Below are 15,533 nucleotides of genomic sequence, written 5' to 3'. Positions count from 1 at the left end.
AAAATTTGGGTTCCAATCTTCACTTTGCTACTTTCTACCTGGGTGACCTTGAGCAAGACATTTAATCTCTTGTCCTCAGTTTCCTTATGTAAAAATAAAGGGATTAGACTAAGTGCCTCCTGACATCTCTTTCCAGGTCCAAGATCTTACTAACTCAAGGAAGATAGAGATTGATGGGGCAAAGAATTAGCACAGAACAAGACATATAAATCAAGGACACAATTAACACTTAGGGTTAGCACTTGGTAAGAAGGAGGTCCTTATGAAACAGAGAGGGAGAGAATATGGTGTTTCCTCAACTTTATTTCTTCTCAGCCAACTCAGATTGTTTGGAATAATAAATTATGTGTCCTTCCTCTGAATTCTGAGGACCACTACTTTTGTCCTTTCTATTCTGTATCAGTAAATTACTTGTATTTCTCCATACCATCATATAAGCTCCTTGATAAGTGTTTTGTTTTTTCCTTCTTTACTCAGTAGGTAAGACATCAAATAAATGCTGGAAGAATGAGCTAATAGGTATCCAATAATTGAGGGCCCAGATAAATCTGTGCTTTATCTCAAGTCAGTAAGATTAAATTGACTTTCTTCAACATGAAGGGAGCAGATATCTCTCCTCAGCTGTGAAATGAGAGATCTGAGGATGACTCAGCCTAGGCATGAGGCCTGCCAGCTGGTCTCCCAGTGTAGGCCACAGATCCCTCCAGGAAGCACTTTGTAGAACAAACTCATATTGGACTAAGATGAATGAGCAATCATCTTCCCTCATCTCCTACCTGTGAACGACTAACAAAAAATGTTGGGCTTCAACAGAAGCAAATGAGGAAATTAAATCTCTGACCCAACCCTTCCTGGGATTACCTCTACCTCCTCAATTTCAATTTTGATTTCCTTAGCTTCTCAATGTTCCCTAAAGTTTTCAGAAAACAAGGGGTAGGAAAAGATTGTTCAGCTTTCTTCAGTTGTATCCAACTCTTTGTGATCCCTTTGGGTTTTTGGTTTTTTTTGGCAAAGATAGCGGAATGGTTTGCCATTTCCTTTTCCAGCTTATTTTACAGATGAGGAAACTGAGGCAAACAAGGCTAAGTGACTTGCCGAGAGTCACACAGATAATAAGTCTCTAAGGTCAAATTTGAACTCAGGTCTTCCTGACTCTAGACCAACTGGGCTTCCCTAGGAAAAGATTACTAGATTAAAAGTAAAGTGAACTACAATATGAGACGAGAGTTAGGAGAGGGTATACTTCTGGGATGCCAGACCCTCTCAGTGTGGAAAATTCTTCTGTAGGAGCCCTGTTCTCTGAATCTTCTCAGAAGGCACTATCCTGGGAAAAGACGAATGGGGAAAACCTTATGGAAGGCAAAACGAGGGAGGAGCCAGAACCATATTTTCCTGGAAATGCCTTTGCCTCTCCCACCCTTAGAATTCTTCTCTGGAAGCTTTGCCTCTTTTTTCACTACTTAAGTTGCAAGGTGGGGTGCTGGGTTAAGAGAGAAGATAAAATGAGTGAAAATCTCCCTTCTTACATTCTTATACTGAGTCAAAAGACCAGGGGCCTCTGAAAGTCAAATTTAAACAACCTGATTAAGGATTGTGGGCTCCTTGAGGGCAAGGACTGTCTTTTGTCTCTTTCTGTATATTCAGGGCTTGTTGCAGGGACTGAAACATAGGCACTTAATGTTTATTGACTGACTGGCCTGACAGCCAGGAAAACTGGGTTCTGGTCCCTGCTCTGACATTAATTGTGTCTGTTTCCACTTCTGTAAAATGGGAAAGTTGGCCAAGGTGGTCTATAAGACTGTTTAGCCAACAGTCTGAATCTATAAATTTGGGGATCCAACTCAGCTTAAAGTCAATTTCAAAAAAGAACTGAGAGAGTCTTTTTCTACCACCCTGGGGCAAATCATTTTCCCCATTCTCCCCACCCTCGTTTCCTCTTCTGTAAAACCTAGAGTTGATTGGGACAATCCTTAAGGTCCCTTCCATCTCTGATATATTCTGAGGGATTTGAGCGGTTGACTTCAAGCCCTCTTTCAGCCTTCCCTCCCCTCAAAAAGCCATCTCTCCAGTAAATCAGGATTCTTGGATGTCAAGTAAGAAGAACAATTATTCTTGATAACTTGGGGTAAGGTTTGTCTAAACAGGAAGCTACCAAATAGTTCTCTTCCTGAGAGTATACAGCAGTACAATAAGAGATGAAGAAATGTTAGTTGGATTGGAGGAAAAGAGAAGTTATAGAGAAAGCAAATAGGGAGGGTTACCTAGTTGGAAACAAGCAACCAAGAGTTAAAGTGCACCATCTTAGTAAAGACTATACTTACCAAATCTATCCAGGCTGCCAGTCTGAGGACATTCTTCCTTATTGCTAGAAATACTTGTTATGTATGGATGAACATTTTTAAGTGTTTACAATGTACCAAGAACTAGACAGCAAAAAGAAAAAATAAGTGATTCCCTGTCCTCAAGATCCTTATGATCTAATGGGGGAGATAACACATATATGGGAGTAGTGCCCAGAGGAGGCAGGGAAGCCCAGCAGTACAAGAAGACAGTGAATTGGAGATTGGCATGTCCTTTTTGGAAGCAAAGATGGCATTGATTTCATTTGTATATTATTTCCTTTACAATACTTTATCCTACCTACCACCTAGATTTATAGCCCTCAAAGTTATGATTGCCTCAGGAGAGATTTTTCTCCTTTCTTACTATAGAGGCAACTCAATCTTATCTGAACCCTGAATATTAGGCATCTAGGTGGCACGGTAGATAGCAGACTGGAACTGGAGAGAAATACCTCAATTCAAATCCTTCCTATGTGACCCTGTGCAAATCACTTCATCTGTTTGCCTCAGTTTCCCCACATGTAAAGTAGGGCTAATAATAGCGTCTACCTCCTAGAGTTGTGAGGATTAACTTAGATATGTATAAAGTGCTTAGCACAGCACCTGGCACATGGTTAATACTATATAAATACTATCATTTTCATCATCATCTTAGCTTATCTCCAAAGCAAGGGACTATAAATCTACCTACAAATTGTTGTTTTTAGCAGTTTGAATAATTAGACGAAAACATTTATTAAACCTCAATAGACCAAGCACTATACTAGGCACCTGGGAGCCCAAGCCTTTGCCCTCAAGAATTCACTTTTACGCCAGCAACCAGACACTAAAACTACTTTCTTTAACATTATTAGTGATCTCAAGTGTAAATCCAATTACCTTTTCTTAATCCTAATTCTGCTTTATTTCCCTACAGCTTTTGGACAATGACAGTTCCCACTCCCCAGTTTCTCTGTCTTCGTGGATCTCTCTCTCTCTCTCTCTCTCACTCTTTACTTTTTACTCACTTCTCATTCTCTCTTTTGCTAGTTCATGCCCACTAAGTTTGAGTGTGTCCTAGGATTCTGTCCTGGGCTAAATTTTCTTCTCTGTGTAGAGTCTCTTTCTTGGTGATCTCATCAGCTCCCAAGGAGTTCAATTATCATCTCCATGAAAATTATTTCCAAGTCTATCCTTCAATCAACAAGTACTTATTGAGGACCTTCTGTTTGCCAGGCAGTATTGACACAAGTACAAAGAATAAAGCAATACCTACTCAACAATGACAGAGTTCTAATGACAAAGAGTAGTGTGCATAAAAATACGTAGAGCATAAAGACAAAATAAATAGAAAGTAGTTAAATACAAGGTAGCTTGGGGAGGGTATGAGCAGTTGAGGAGATCAAGGAAGGAACTGCCAAACCTAATCTCTCTCCTGAACTACAGTGCCATGTTACTCCTAACTGCTAGTTGAACAAGCCCACCTGGATGAATATATCATGGGCATCTTAAACACAATATACCCAACAGAGAAACATTCCACTACCACCACCAACACCCCAACCCATTTTCCTTCCTACAATTACCCCTTTTCTATTGAGGGTACAACAACCTTTCCAGTAATTCCAAGTCATCAGACTCTTCCTACTTCTTCAACTACCATATGAAGTCAATTGTTAAATCTTATTTACCCTACACCTCAACAACTTCTTTCCCATTCTTCACTCCAATCACAGCTCCTTCACTTCACCCTAGTTCAGGCCTTCCAAAACCTTTCATTGATACTACTACAGTAGCTTCCTAATTTGCCTCCCTCCAGTCTTTCACCTTTTTAACCCATCTACCACAGACCACCAAATTAGTTACTCCTAAAATACATTTCTAACCCTGCTCAAAAATCCTCAATGGTTCCTTATTACCTCCAGGACAAAATACAAAATCCTCATCCTGGATCCCACCTGCCATTTCAGTCTTACTGATGGAATCCTAAAAAAGCCATCCCCAGCCCTAATACTTTAATTTCCTGATGGGCCTCACTGAACAGCAGGCATGTCCTGATTTAAACATACCACAGGCTCCCAGACTCAATCACAGGCCTCACCGAACAGCAGACCCACTGCCCCTACCTTGACTCAATATTCTAACTTCCTCATAAATGCCTCACTGCTCCACTAGACCAGCAGGCATGTCCATGGGATAGAATCCTAGCCACTGCCCTCAGACCCAACTCTCATTTCTCACAGCAGGTGTGTCCATGCACTCAACCAACCACATCCATCTAGTCTCAGACAGGACCACTAGCCAATTAATCAGAAAGCAGCAGCACCAGGATGCCTGAGCAGGATGTAGATCCCAAAACAATAAAAGGAACTTTCCCTAAATAGGCACCTCCACAGTAATAGCAACAGCTGTCCTTTAGGCAAACTTATGACATAGAGAGGCTTATTATAATATCATTATCATATATTAACACCCCCCTTCGTCCTTTTCTATATGCATTATATGCATACACAGTTCCACCAAGGTTGAGACTGCTCTCCTATTACCTAATCCCTTGATAAACCCCCCTTGCTTTTTTAACATTCATAATTTTTGTTATGTAATCAGTATTATTATACTACAAAATTGCATATACAAAGAGAGAGAGAGGGAGAGAGACGGAGAGAGAGGGAGAGAGAGGAGGAGAGGGGGGGAGAGAGGGGGAGAGAGGGGGAGGGAGAGAGAGAAGGGGGGAGGGAAAGGAGAGTAAATGAGGGGGTGGGAAGGGGAGAAGGAAGGGGAAAGGGAGAATGAATTCCAGATCCATGACTTTGGGGCAAATTGCTGTCCTTTCTGAGCCTGTTTTCAGACCTGTGAAATAGATATAATTCCTAAGGATCACATACACCAAACAGAGAGTTACCTTTCGTATTACTAAATTAAAGGTGCTGGAGCTCCTGCTATCAGTGTGCCTATCCAACAACCCCAAAGCCACTCCAGCCTGTGGTATAGCCTATATCAGTCCTCTAGTTCTACCTCATCTGATTTTGTTTCCTTTTTCTTATAATACAACAATCCTCCCTTGATCAGAGAGATGCCATAGAACTTGACTATTTGTACTCCAAGAAAGCTTCCATTCTCTCCTTCCCTCAAGAGAGTCACTACCCCATCCCACCCACAAGTGTGATTAAAGAACTTCCACAGATCAAAGGCAAAACCAAAGTCACTGGGGGTGGAGAAGTCAAGATAAGTAGCATTAGTACAGGGGCACCAGCATAGAATGAAATGTGGTAGCATGGAAAGAACACTAGTCTAAGTTCTTGTCCAGTCTCCATCAGTTACCTGTATAATGGAGTTCTTATTCTATAGCACTTAAGTTTATAAAGACCTTTTCTCACAAAAGCCCTGGGAGCACATTATCAGAGCATCACAAAACAGAGTAGCAATTGTTTGTTTGAAGTTTTTCAGGTAAACTGAACCTCAAGGTTTGATTTAGTTGTATACTACCCAGTAATAACTATCGAAAGCTACTTTTTTTTAGCAACAATAACTAGTCTAGGAAGCAGCTGGTTGGCACAATGGACGGTGTTTGACCTGGAGGTAGGAAGAGCAGAGTTTAAATCTGTCCTTACATACTAGCTGTGTGACCCTCGGCAAGCCACTTAACCTCTGCCTCAGTTTTCTGAACTGTAAAGATGGGGATAACAGCAGCATGTACCTCTAAGGGTTTTTGTGAGGATTAAATGAAACACTTGTAAAGCTCTTAGCACAGTGCCTGGCATATAGTAGGTGCCATATAAATGCTTCTCCCCTTCCATTCCCTTCTAGAAATTTGATGTTATTTCTGCCTGTAACGTTAAGGTTTTATTCTGTTCCTGTGATCTTCTGACTTCTTTGGTTCAGAATTGTGATGTCAGCCGTAACCAAGCTCCTCGTAAACTCCCTCTCCCAAAGCATATCTGTAATTAGGGAGTTGTAGACCCAGCATCAAGCTGGCCCTGGTGTGGCAGATTCTGGATTTGAACTCAATGTCTACCTGTCCCCAGGCTCCTATGACCATTATAAAAACACTGCCTGTTCCGATTCCTCCCTTTCATGACACTGTCCAGACTTGGTGCTGTGGCTTACAGAGTTCTGAGACTACTTTAATCAAGAACTCTAACAAGGTCATCATAGTTAACAGTAATCAGGAGCTCTCAGTACTCCCAAAGGCATATTTTAAAATGGAAAACTAACTTAGCAACAGCGCTAGTTAATACTTTATTAAGAAAACAAAAGCCAAGCAAAGATTCAGTTGCCTCAGCCAAGGTGCTTGATAAACAAGGACGGTCAGAACGATGCTTCCCCCAGGGCTCTCGAAGTTACCTGGCCACACGTCCTCCGGTACTGCCCATTTTCAGTTAGCAGCCCTAGCACAGTTCTTTGCGGGGGGTCCTGGACCGGCTGGGCTCTGGCAACCACCTGACAGATCTCCTGGCTTCGAGCTGCGGGGCCCAGAGGAATCCTGCCTCTGGAGATGCTGCGACGCATTGCCTTAGCTTCCCCAGGCCACTGTGAGCAGGGAGAGATGGTTAAACCAGATAATCCACCCTCTCCATTCCCCTCCCCACCGCTCAGTACAAAGGCATAGGTGTCCTTAGTGAGTCCCAGAGAGGCTTTCCTTCCTCCAGTAAAGCAGCTACTGAAGTAAGGAGAGGCAGCATGAAGAGTGAAAGTGTCTTTAAATAAAGCACATCAGAATATGTCTCTTGCAGTCCTCGATGTGAGCTGGAAGAGACAAGTTTTGAGAGATGTGCACAAAGCAAGTCTTCCTCCTAGATACCGTTTCAGGTACTAAAGGTTACTTTTATTTGAACGTCTGTCTAACCCTAGAATGTGCTTTCCCTGCCCAAGCCCGAGAGCCCTCTTCCACACTCCCGAAGTCAAGGCAAACAATCCATGACAACGTGAAGCTCACGTCCCGTCCTCCGACACCGGAGTGGCACTGCTCTTCGGCCCTCCTCCCACTGACCAGACAGGCGATGCCCAGACCAGCTTGGAACCCGCAGCGCTTGCTGGAGCCGCCTGTATATAGAGACCTTCCAATTCACGAGTGCGCTCCGGGATTGGCGCTGTAGGGGCCGAGGGTGGGGCCGGGGGAGTGGGGAGGGGGAGGGGAGGGGAGGAGCGGGGAGTGTTAATAGATTCCAGCCGCGGCGCTCAGCTCCAGGTCCTTGCAGAAGCTGCCGGGAGGGCCGAGCGCTAATTACTTTCAAGCCCCCCGCGTCTGTTGAATCGGGCCAATCGAAGGCGCGACCGGCCCTCGAGGTAGCGGCTTCCATGCCAACCGAAGCGGGCGTGCTGGGAGCCAGAGGAGCATCGCCATGGAGACCCCAGCGGACACGCTCCCCGCTGGCCCAGGGCTACCCTCGGGCGTTCTGGCTCGGGAAGCGGCGCTAACGGGCAGCGGGAGGCGGGCGGCGGGCGGCGGCGGCCCGTCCCCCGCGCTGTCCAAGCCCGGTGCCTCCCCGGGGACGGGCGCCCCCCGGGACCGCTAGGCCGCAGCTTGGCCCGCCGCCCAGCTTCCTCCCAGTCCGGGGTGGTCGCGCTGATGTGGAAAAGCATTCCCGCTTAGACCCCGGGCCTCAGGCTTTCGGAGCTTTGGAAGGGGTAGCCTCTCTGCTGAGCCCGTTCCCCGCAACAGCTGCGAATTCCCTCCTCTAACGTATTTCCCGCAGCCGCCCCCGAGGCCCGAGAAGCCGAGAACTTTGGCTGGGAAGCGCGACGCGAGGCCCCCGAGGCCGAGGGGCCGGGACCGGGGCCAGCCCCGACCGGGACGGCCCGAGGCGCACCCAGGCAGCCCCGCTTAGCCAGTTACACTCAAGCACTTCCCCAGCCCCCCTCCCCCCAATCTGTCTTCCGCACCCGCCCCGGGACCCACGCACCTATCCATCCTCCTAGGGAGGCAGCAGTTTAGCCAGGGGCCTCTCAGTCCAAGGCAGTCTCATGCATTCAAAGTGATTTCGGGTCCTGGACACAGCGCCCAGCGCCTAAGCGCTCCGGCTCCATGCCAGTGCCGGTCCCCTGGGGATGCGGAGGCCCAAAGTTTGGGGGGTGCACGAGGCCTTGCTCCCGACGCATCCTGACCCTCACCGCGCAAAGGGGCGCCTGGAACTCAGCTGTAGAGCCCCCCAGGAACAGGAAGGAACGCGGGGGACAGGAACGAGGCCTGGAACCCTCCGTAACGCCCCCCACCCCGAGGATGGGGGTGGAGGGAGGAGAGGACCCAACAGCGGTCCACATCTGCAACGCTCCCTGTACGCGAGTCCCACTAGCCCAGAAGAAGCGCTGCGCGCGGACCGCTGAGAAGCCGCGGTAATAATAACCCGTACCAAGGGTTGTAAGTGATGATAATAGCCAGCATTTACATGTGGTACTACACGGGTTGTCTCCTTTGATCTTTACAACCCTGGGAGACGGGTGCTAGTATTATCACTATTATCCTTATTTTACAGATAAGGAAACTGAGGCTGAGAGATGCTCATGAGACTTGCCCAGGATCGCACAGCTAGAAAACGTCGGTGTCAAGATTCGTGACACCAGGGTTAGCTGTCTATCCATTCGGCCACCCAGCTATCCGTTTCCTCATTAATTTTTGAGAAATAGGCTTGCAAAATCTTGAAGACTTTTAGTTCTTTCTAGTATCTCCAAAAACAGAAATATCTCTCCAGATTGATTGGCAGGGTACCTGTCTTTTTAAGGAGTGTGTTTTCTCTTTTTAAAAATTTTTTAAAATTCAACTTAATTATTAAATGATTGTCATTTCATCCTAACGTAGCTGTGTGGTATAGGTTCACTTTAACAAGAAGTTTACCCAACCTGCCTTATTTTTTTAGTTCAGATTTAGATAGATAGATAGATGATAGATAGATAGATAGATAGATAGACGATAGATAGATAGATAGATAGATAGATAGATAGATAGATAGATAGATAGATAGATAGATAGATTTCTTTGGGAATCTAAGTATCTCATTCTTCTCTGATGAACTTCTGATGTTGTTATATGAAGCAATTCAGTACTAAAGCCTTATGCAAATGATCATGAGATCCAAAACATTTTTATGTCACTATTGTTTGAAGGAAAAAGAATTAGAAGGGATCTATCTTGGACTGCATGCTGAATGTTGTGGCTCACAGACACATTTGGAAAGGAATGTGAAATCATACTATACTTTTTCCCCTCCTGAATTCTAAATGATAAACTAATTTTAGAATAATAAAAATTTATTCTGACATTAAAAAGAAAACCACCTTTTTGAATCCTGGATTGAGATCAGCATCCAAGCTTCAGTCAAAATGGCAATCATTAACTGAAGCAATTGGAGAGAGCATTGGTTACTGTTTAGTTGTAGCAACAGATATTAAGCGGGACATTAATGATTTGTTATTGCTAGGTTTCTGTGCCTAGGAGTCTCCCTCTTCTACTCCGTGGAGAGCTGTTCTAGGGCTTCCTGGGCATCAACTGCCATATGAAATTGTTGTGATTTCTAGGGACGCCAAGTGCCCCAAGCAGGGACTTCTGGGCAAGTAGCTTTGCTTATGAACTCCCCCAGAGACTAACAACTATTGCTTAAAGAGATTAGGATGGTTTTCCAGAATAGAAAATGTGCCTCAGCAGATTTTAAATACACCCATCTGTTTCCTTATAAATGGTTCAGAGCCTTTGATTTCCCCCGGGGAAAATGTAGTGTATCACTACTTCAGTTTGTTGTTGTTTTTTTTTATCAGAATAAAAGAGGAAGACTATTTATTATATAGAGTTCTACAGCTCTGACATAAATCTCATGGTTTAAGCTTCTTCCTTTAAGAGCTCAAGTGAGTACAAGATATAACCTATAGCAAACATTCCTAGAGAATCAGCAATCTGGACTGAGTGTTCACTGAATCTAGTCTCAGACACTTACTAGCTGTTGGATTCTGGGTAAGTCACTTGACTGCTCTCAGCCTCAGTTTCCCCCTCTGTAAAGTGGAGATAATTATAGCACCTACCTCATAGGGTTGTTGTGAGGATCAATGAAGATAAAATATGTAAAGTTCTTTGCTAACCTTCAAACATTATATAAATGCTGGCTATTATTATTAGTAGTACCTAAAATCACATTGATAATATTTTTATAAGTAAAAAGCAAATTTTTAATAACTGGCATGCATGATAAATATCTTAGCTTTAAATACCTTAACTTTGGCAACTCCTGGCTATTTAATTCTCATTTGTTTTTATTTTATTTTTTATTTATGGAACAAAACAAGCATTTCCATAATACAATACAATAAAAAAGATGCTTGTACATGTAACTGCAAGTCTGCTATGTACAACTTGATATTCTTTCAAATATACAACAAAATTATCATGTAAATTTCTTTTTGTTCTTCCCTCCCCTTGCCCTAGAAATGGCCTTTTCTTCTTTTCTGATCCTTTTTTTTTCTTTTAACTTTTGCTTTCGGAGTCTGTTTACTAAAATAGAAAATTTTAACAGACATTTAAGGGAACAACAAAAATGTATATGTTGGTCCACAACTTGACATTCATGAAACGTACAAGCTAGATTACATTGTAGTCAATTCATCCATTAATGGTATTACTCTTATAATTTTCAAAATCTGATTCAGGTATATACAATGAAAATATTTTCCTTTGCATTTTTTTTTTTGCTGTAGGTGCAGTACTCTGGAGAAATTGTACTAATCGCCTAAGTAGATGTATGTATGTACATATTTACACAATTTGTGCATCAGTATCCATAGCTCTATATAAATTTTAGACAGCTACAGATATACATATATATACATACATGTTTCCAAAGCAGTACATGTGTACAGATCATCACATGCACAGATCTGTGAAACATCAATACTGCGAGGTACTAGTCAGATCCCTCCTCATTTGTCATGGGCATACTGGTTCCCCTCACTTGACCTTGTTATATAAAGTTTCTAGCTCTTTCTGGGTCTCATCTCCCATTCTTCCAATATCTTCCATACTCAGTTCAATCCATCTGTCAACCCAAAAAAGGAACTGGTGGTAAAAGTTGGTAAACATTAATTTTTCTTGTTTTTGAATAGTTTTCCACTATACTCTGAAGACCACACTACTTGAATTTGATGGTTACTAGCTTATAGGCACACATTTGGGGACAGTCCTGGTTATTTGTCTGGCTTTTCTTCCATTTGGGTCCCAAAGTTCCTCTCTTGGTCTTGACTGACTGGAATAATGCTGGGTCTTCATCCAGTGTGTAATCTGCAGGTTCTCCTTGAGTCTGCAATATCATTATGACAATTTCAACCATCTTCTATGTGTTAGGATCTAAATTGTGAGCCTTTTCTGTTGCTCCCAAGTCTGGTTTGTGCTAAGCTTCAATTTTTATGAAGGAGTTATCTTTCATATATTTGTCTGTCACAATTGTTCTTCAGTAGGGAATATACCTTCCAGGCTTTCTCAAGAAATATCAGAAACTTCCAGAAGCAGTCATCCTGACAAACCCAGGAACTTTAACCTTTAAGTGGTAAATCCTGTATATGTGCTGCCCCTTCTCTCCATCCATCTCAAAAATTTCATTTCTTAAGACTTCAATGCCTTCTCTACCTCCTGTTTCATTTTTACTGACCAACCACAGGGTAAAGTCTAGCCTGGTACACTTGAACTGAACATGGTAAAACCACATAGAATTCCTTAATCAGCAGCATCTTTCCCTCACTGCTGCAGCTGCTGTCCCACCTCCCTGCCCCTCTGCCTGAACCATCCCATCCTTCTGCTGCGGGCCTACATCCCCACATCAGGACAGGAGCTGCCCCTGCCCTCAGTGGGCCCCAATTGGTAACATTTGTAGATAAATAACGTACAGAGAGGTAACAAAAATAACATTTAGATTTAGGGGACATGGATGGCATTTACACATAAGTGACACAGGTGGCATTTGCCAAAAGGCCCCTTGTAGAACTCTTTGTTCTTTTTGCCTTGACTTGCTCATGAATTGGATTTAAGAGGTGCAGAGCTGTACAAAGTCCTCAGCCTTACTCTCACCTCCAGCGCCATCAGTCCTCCTTAATTTTAACGATTTCTCTAGAAGCTATCTCGAAATTATCCTGTATATATCCTGTTTGTTCATAACTGTTTGCTTTTCCTCTCCCTCATTACATGAGCCCCTTAAAGCAGAGACTTTATTTTGCATTTCTTTATATTCCCAGGGCTTAGCACAGTGCCAGGTACACAACTGATTGTAGTCCTTCATTCTCAAAAAGCTCCAAAATGACATCACTATGCTAGAGTCAAGTTTTGGTGTGCCCAACTATGGTTGATCAGACCAACACGAGCTCAGATTTACCACAGGTCAGGCACAAATAGTCCATGTGAACATTTGGGGTACATTCTCTAAATCTGCACATCCTGTGTTTTTCTTGAGCTATTTCAATTCTGCTTTACTCGTACAGTACAGTACCTTCTCTGATGAGGGCATACCATGCTAAGTGGTCCTATGTCAATGTCTCCCATGTCACATAATCGATTCCAAAATCCTTAAGAGAGACCTTGAGAGTGTATTTGTATGCCTTCTTCTGACTACCATGAGAACCTGTTTGTGTTCCCCATAAAATAGTCTTTTTGACAAACATTTTGCTTTCAAACAACAGAGACAGCCCATCTGACTTTAATGAATGCTAATTCATTGACTTTGAAAGGCAAAGACCCACTATGGGACTGATGGGGTAATGGGACCTGGATGAATCCCTAAAGAAAAAGAACATATCTCTGGAAGCAACGCAGAATTTCAGTAACCCCCTGTGAGAAAATTCTTTTCTTGTTACATATACAGGCCTGACCCTGTAATTACTCATATAAAAGTCATCAGTGCAGGCACAGGGTGCTTGCCCAAGGACCATATCTCTGGCAAACCTTTGTATAAACAGAATTGATGGAATCCTAATAAAGATGCCCCTAGTTTCAATATTCTAACTTCCTTATAGACAGTCCTGTTCTGCCTATAACAGCATTCCTGTCCTGCCTATAACAGCAGGCATGTCCTGATTTAACTACACAGTGTGGTTTTAACCACACCACAGGGCCCAAGCCTCAATACAGCCACTGCCTCCTAACTAACCACTGCCCCCCAGATCCAATTCACACATTTGAACAGGTGTGCTCTTGTACTCAACCACAATTACATCATCCATTTAGCCCAAGACAGGACTACAATTCCCAAGTATCCATCTTGACCATACAGGACCACAATAGCTACTCAATCAGAAAGCAGCATGACCAGGAAGTTTGACCACCAAACCATAGGAGGGATGCCTCCCCTGTTACCTAATCCCTTAAACAAACCACTCCTGCCATTTTAATATTCATAATTTCTGTTATGCAATTGCATCTTTACCATATAAACATCCATCTTGCTTTCTCTGAAGTTGCTTGTTTCTCTTGGAATTTAGCCTGCTTCATGAGAGGCATCAATCTCAATAAATGCCTATACTTGGATTAGAGGTGGTATGACTGAATTCTTTGAAACAATGCTACCGCACACACCATGAAACTGCAACAGAAGTGTCTTGTCCCTTTAACAAGGCTATCTCTGTTGACTCCCTGAATTTTTCTATACATTCCAGCAGCCCAGACCACTGGTGCCTCTGCCCAAGGCACCTGACCCACCCCAGACTACTAGCATATACCTATCACTCCTTACTCCTGCCCGGAGCTCCTAATTAGCTTACCTAGCATTCCTTTCACTGTTGCACCTGGCCCACCTCTGACTACTTACTGCTCCTTAATCTTACCCAGATCCCGTAGTCCCTTTTGTATATAAGCATTAGCTTATATCTTTATTAATTTGCAGGTTCCTTTAGAACTTGGCTCACTTTATTGGCAATACAGTAAACTTTGCCACTTGACTAGAAGATGGTTTGAGTGCATGAATTCATTCCTGGCACCACTTCCCTATACCACTAAATTGTGTCAGCACCCCTAACCACATCAAGATTTCTGAACAGATATTCCAGATGAACCTTGGATGTATACTGAGTGACTTTGTAGATGAGTCCAGATTTTCTGAACAGCCTAGAATGGCCCTCTTCAATTCTTCAGCTGATAGGCCCATTCTAATGAAAGGCTAGGAGACTTGACTTTTATTATGTCACTCATGGACAAACAGACTCATCTAAAATACTCCTGATCAATCTATAGAAAAGGATTTACCTCCAACTCAAGCCTGTCTAAGTAGAACATCATGGGCCACAATTCACCTAGATTAGTTTCTCCTCGTAAGGTTTTCTAGTTGGATGAGGTCAACACAGTGGTAGAGACAGATAGGGAACCCGTGGCCTCCTAAAGGACCTAGAGGGCCACATGTGGTCTCAAGGCCACAGGGTTTCCACTCCAAAACTAAGCTTCTCAGGACTTCAGAATAAAGAATGTAAGAACTGGAAGAGATCTTAGAAATAATTGAGCCTGGCTACCCCAGTTTACAGAGAGGAAAATAGAAGAGAGAGACCCTCAATCCTTTAGCTTGTAAGTCAAAGAGTCAGGACTGAAGCCTGGGTGCTCTGACTCGAAATTCCCACTACCTCACAGCTGTGTCTTTATAGATTCAGAGACTTTCAGAGGGTAATGGGACCTTAGATCACATGTGGTCCAACCCCTTCATCAGATAAGAGGACCAGAGAACAGAGAGGGATAGAGACTTATCTAAGAGGTTTCACCAACAGGACCAGATCCCAGGTCTCTATAGGATGCTACTCTCTTCTAAAGTCCATTCTGGATCTGGTTCTTATATCCCCATTGAGAAACTCTGGCTCTTAGCTGAGCAGCCTGGACTCCAGCAGCCCTGGGGTCAGTCTTCCACTAAATTGTCACATTGCTCCATTGCCGCCTCTTGGCCTTTGTTTGACCACCAGTAAAAGGAGGGGATTAGGGGCAACAAGATGATGCAGCAGAGCAGAAACAACCCTAGACTTGGAAAATCAGAAGATCTGGTTTCCAATAGTGACTCTGTCACTTGGTGGCTAATTTAATTTCACAAGCATTATCTTCCTCTGGTTTTCTTCCTTTTAGGGAAAAGGGGGATTTAAATCTCAAGAACTGGCTTTTGTGTTCTTGAAGTGTCTTCTTTGGGGAAAGAGATCTACATTCCTCAAGAGAGCATCTACCTCAGTTGACAAAGTGCAGCTTTTCAGGAGGCTACTTATCCTCTGAGCTGTAGCCAT

The 15,533-nt window shown here is 43.4% G+C and overlaps 1 protein-coding gene and 1 pseudogene across 4 annotated transcripts in view; both read right to left on the bottom strand.

Moving 5' to 3' along the window:
• Nucleotides 1-8,611, bottom strand: part of CCNA1 (cyclin A1) — a 40,966-nt gene extending 32,355 nt beyond the window's left edge. Inside the window, exons 1-2 of one of the 4 annotated variants that reach the window (XM_072610342.1) lie at nt 8,225-8,611; nt 6,666-6,851 (exon numbers count right to left, since the gene is read on the bottom strand). In XM_072610342.1, coding sequence (XP_072466443.1) covers nt 6,666-6,830 — 165 coding nt within the window. In that variant the 5' untranslated portion in view covers nt 6,831-6,851; nt 8,225-8,611. Of the gene's footprint in view, nt 1-6,665; nt 6,852-7,167; nt 8,154-8,224 lie in introns of those variants that run through there. The other 3 variants (XM_072610344.1, XM_072610343.1, XM_072610341.1) reach the window with 3 other exon arrangements.
• A 2,590-nt stretch (nt 8,612-11,201) lies between these two features.
• On the bottom strand, nt 11,202-12,026 carry LOC140508852 (phosphatidylinositol transfer protein beta isoform pseudogene; annotated as a pseudogene).
• Nucleotides 12,027-15,533: the final 3,507 nt, after the last annotated feature.

The sequence above is a fragment of the Notamacropus eugenii genome, chromosome 5 (genome assembly GCF_028372415.1).
Source record: "Notamacropus eugenii isolate mMacEug1 chromosome 5, mMacEug1.pri_v2, whole genome shotgun sequence".
In the NCBI taxonomy this organism is placed as follows: domain Eukaryota; kingdom Metazoa; phylum Chordata; class Mammalia; order Diprotodontia; family Macropodidae; genus Notamacropus; species Notamacropus eugenii.
This window is presented reverse-complemented; position numbering and strand designations above follow the sequence as displayed.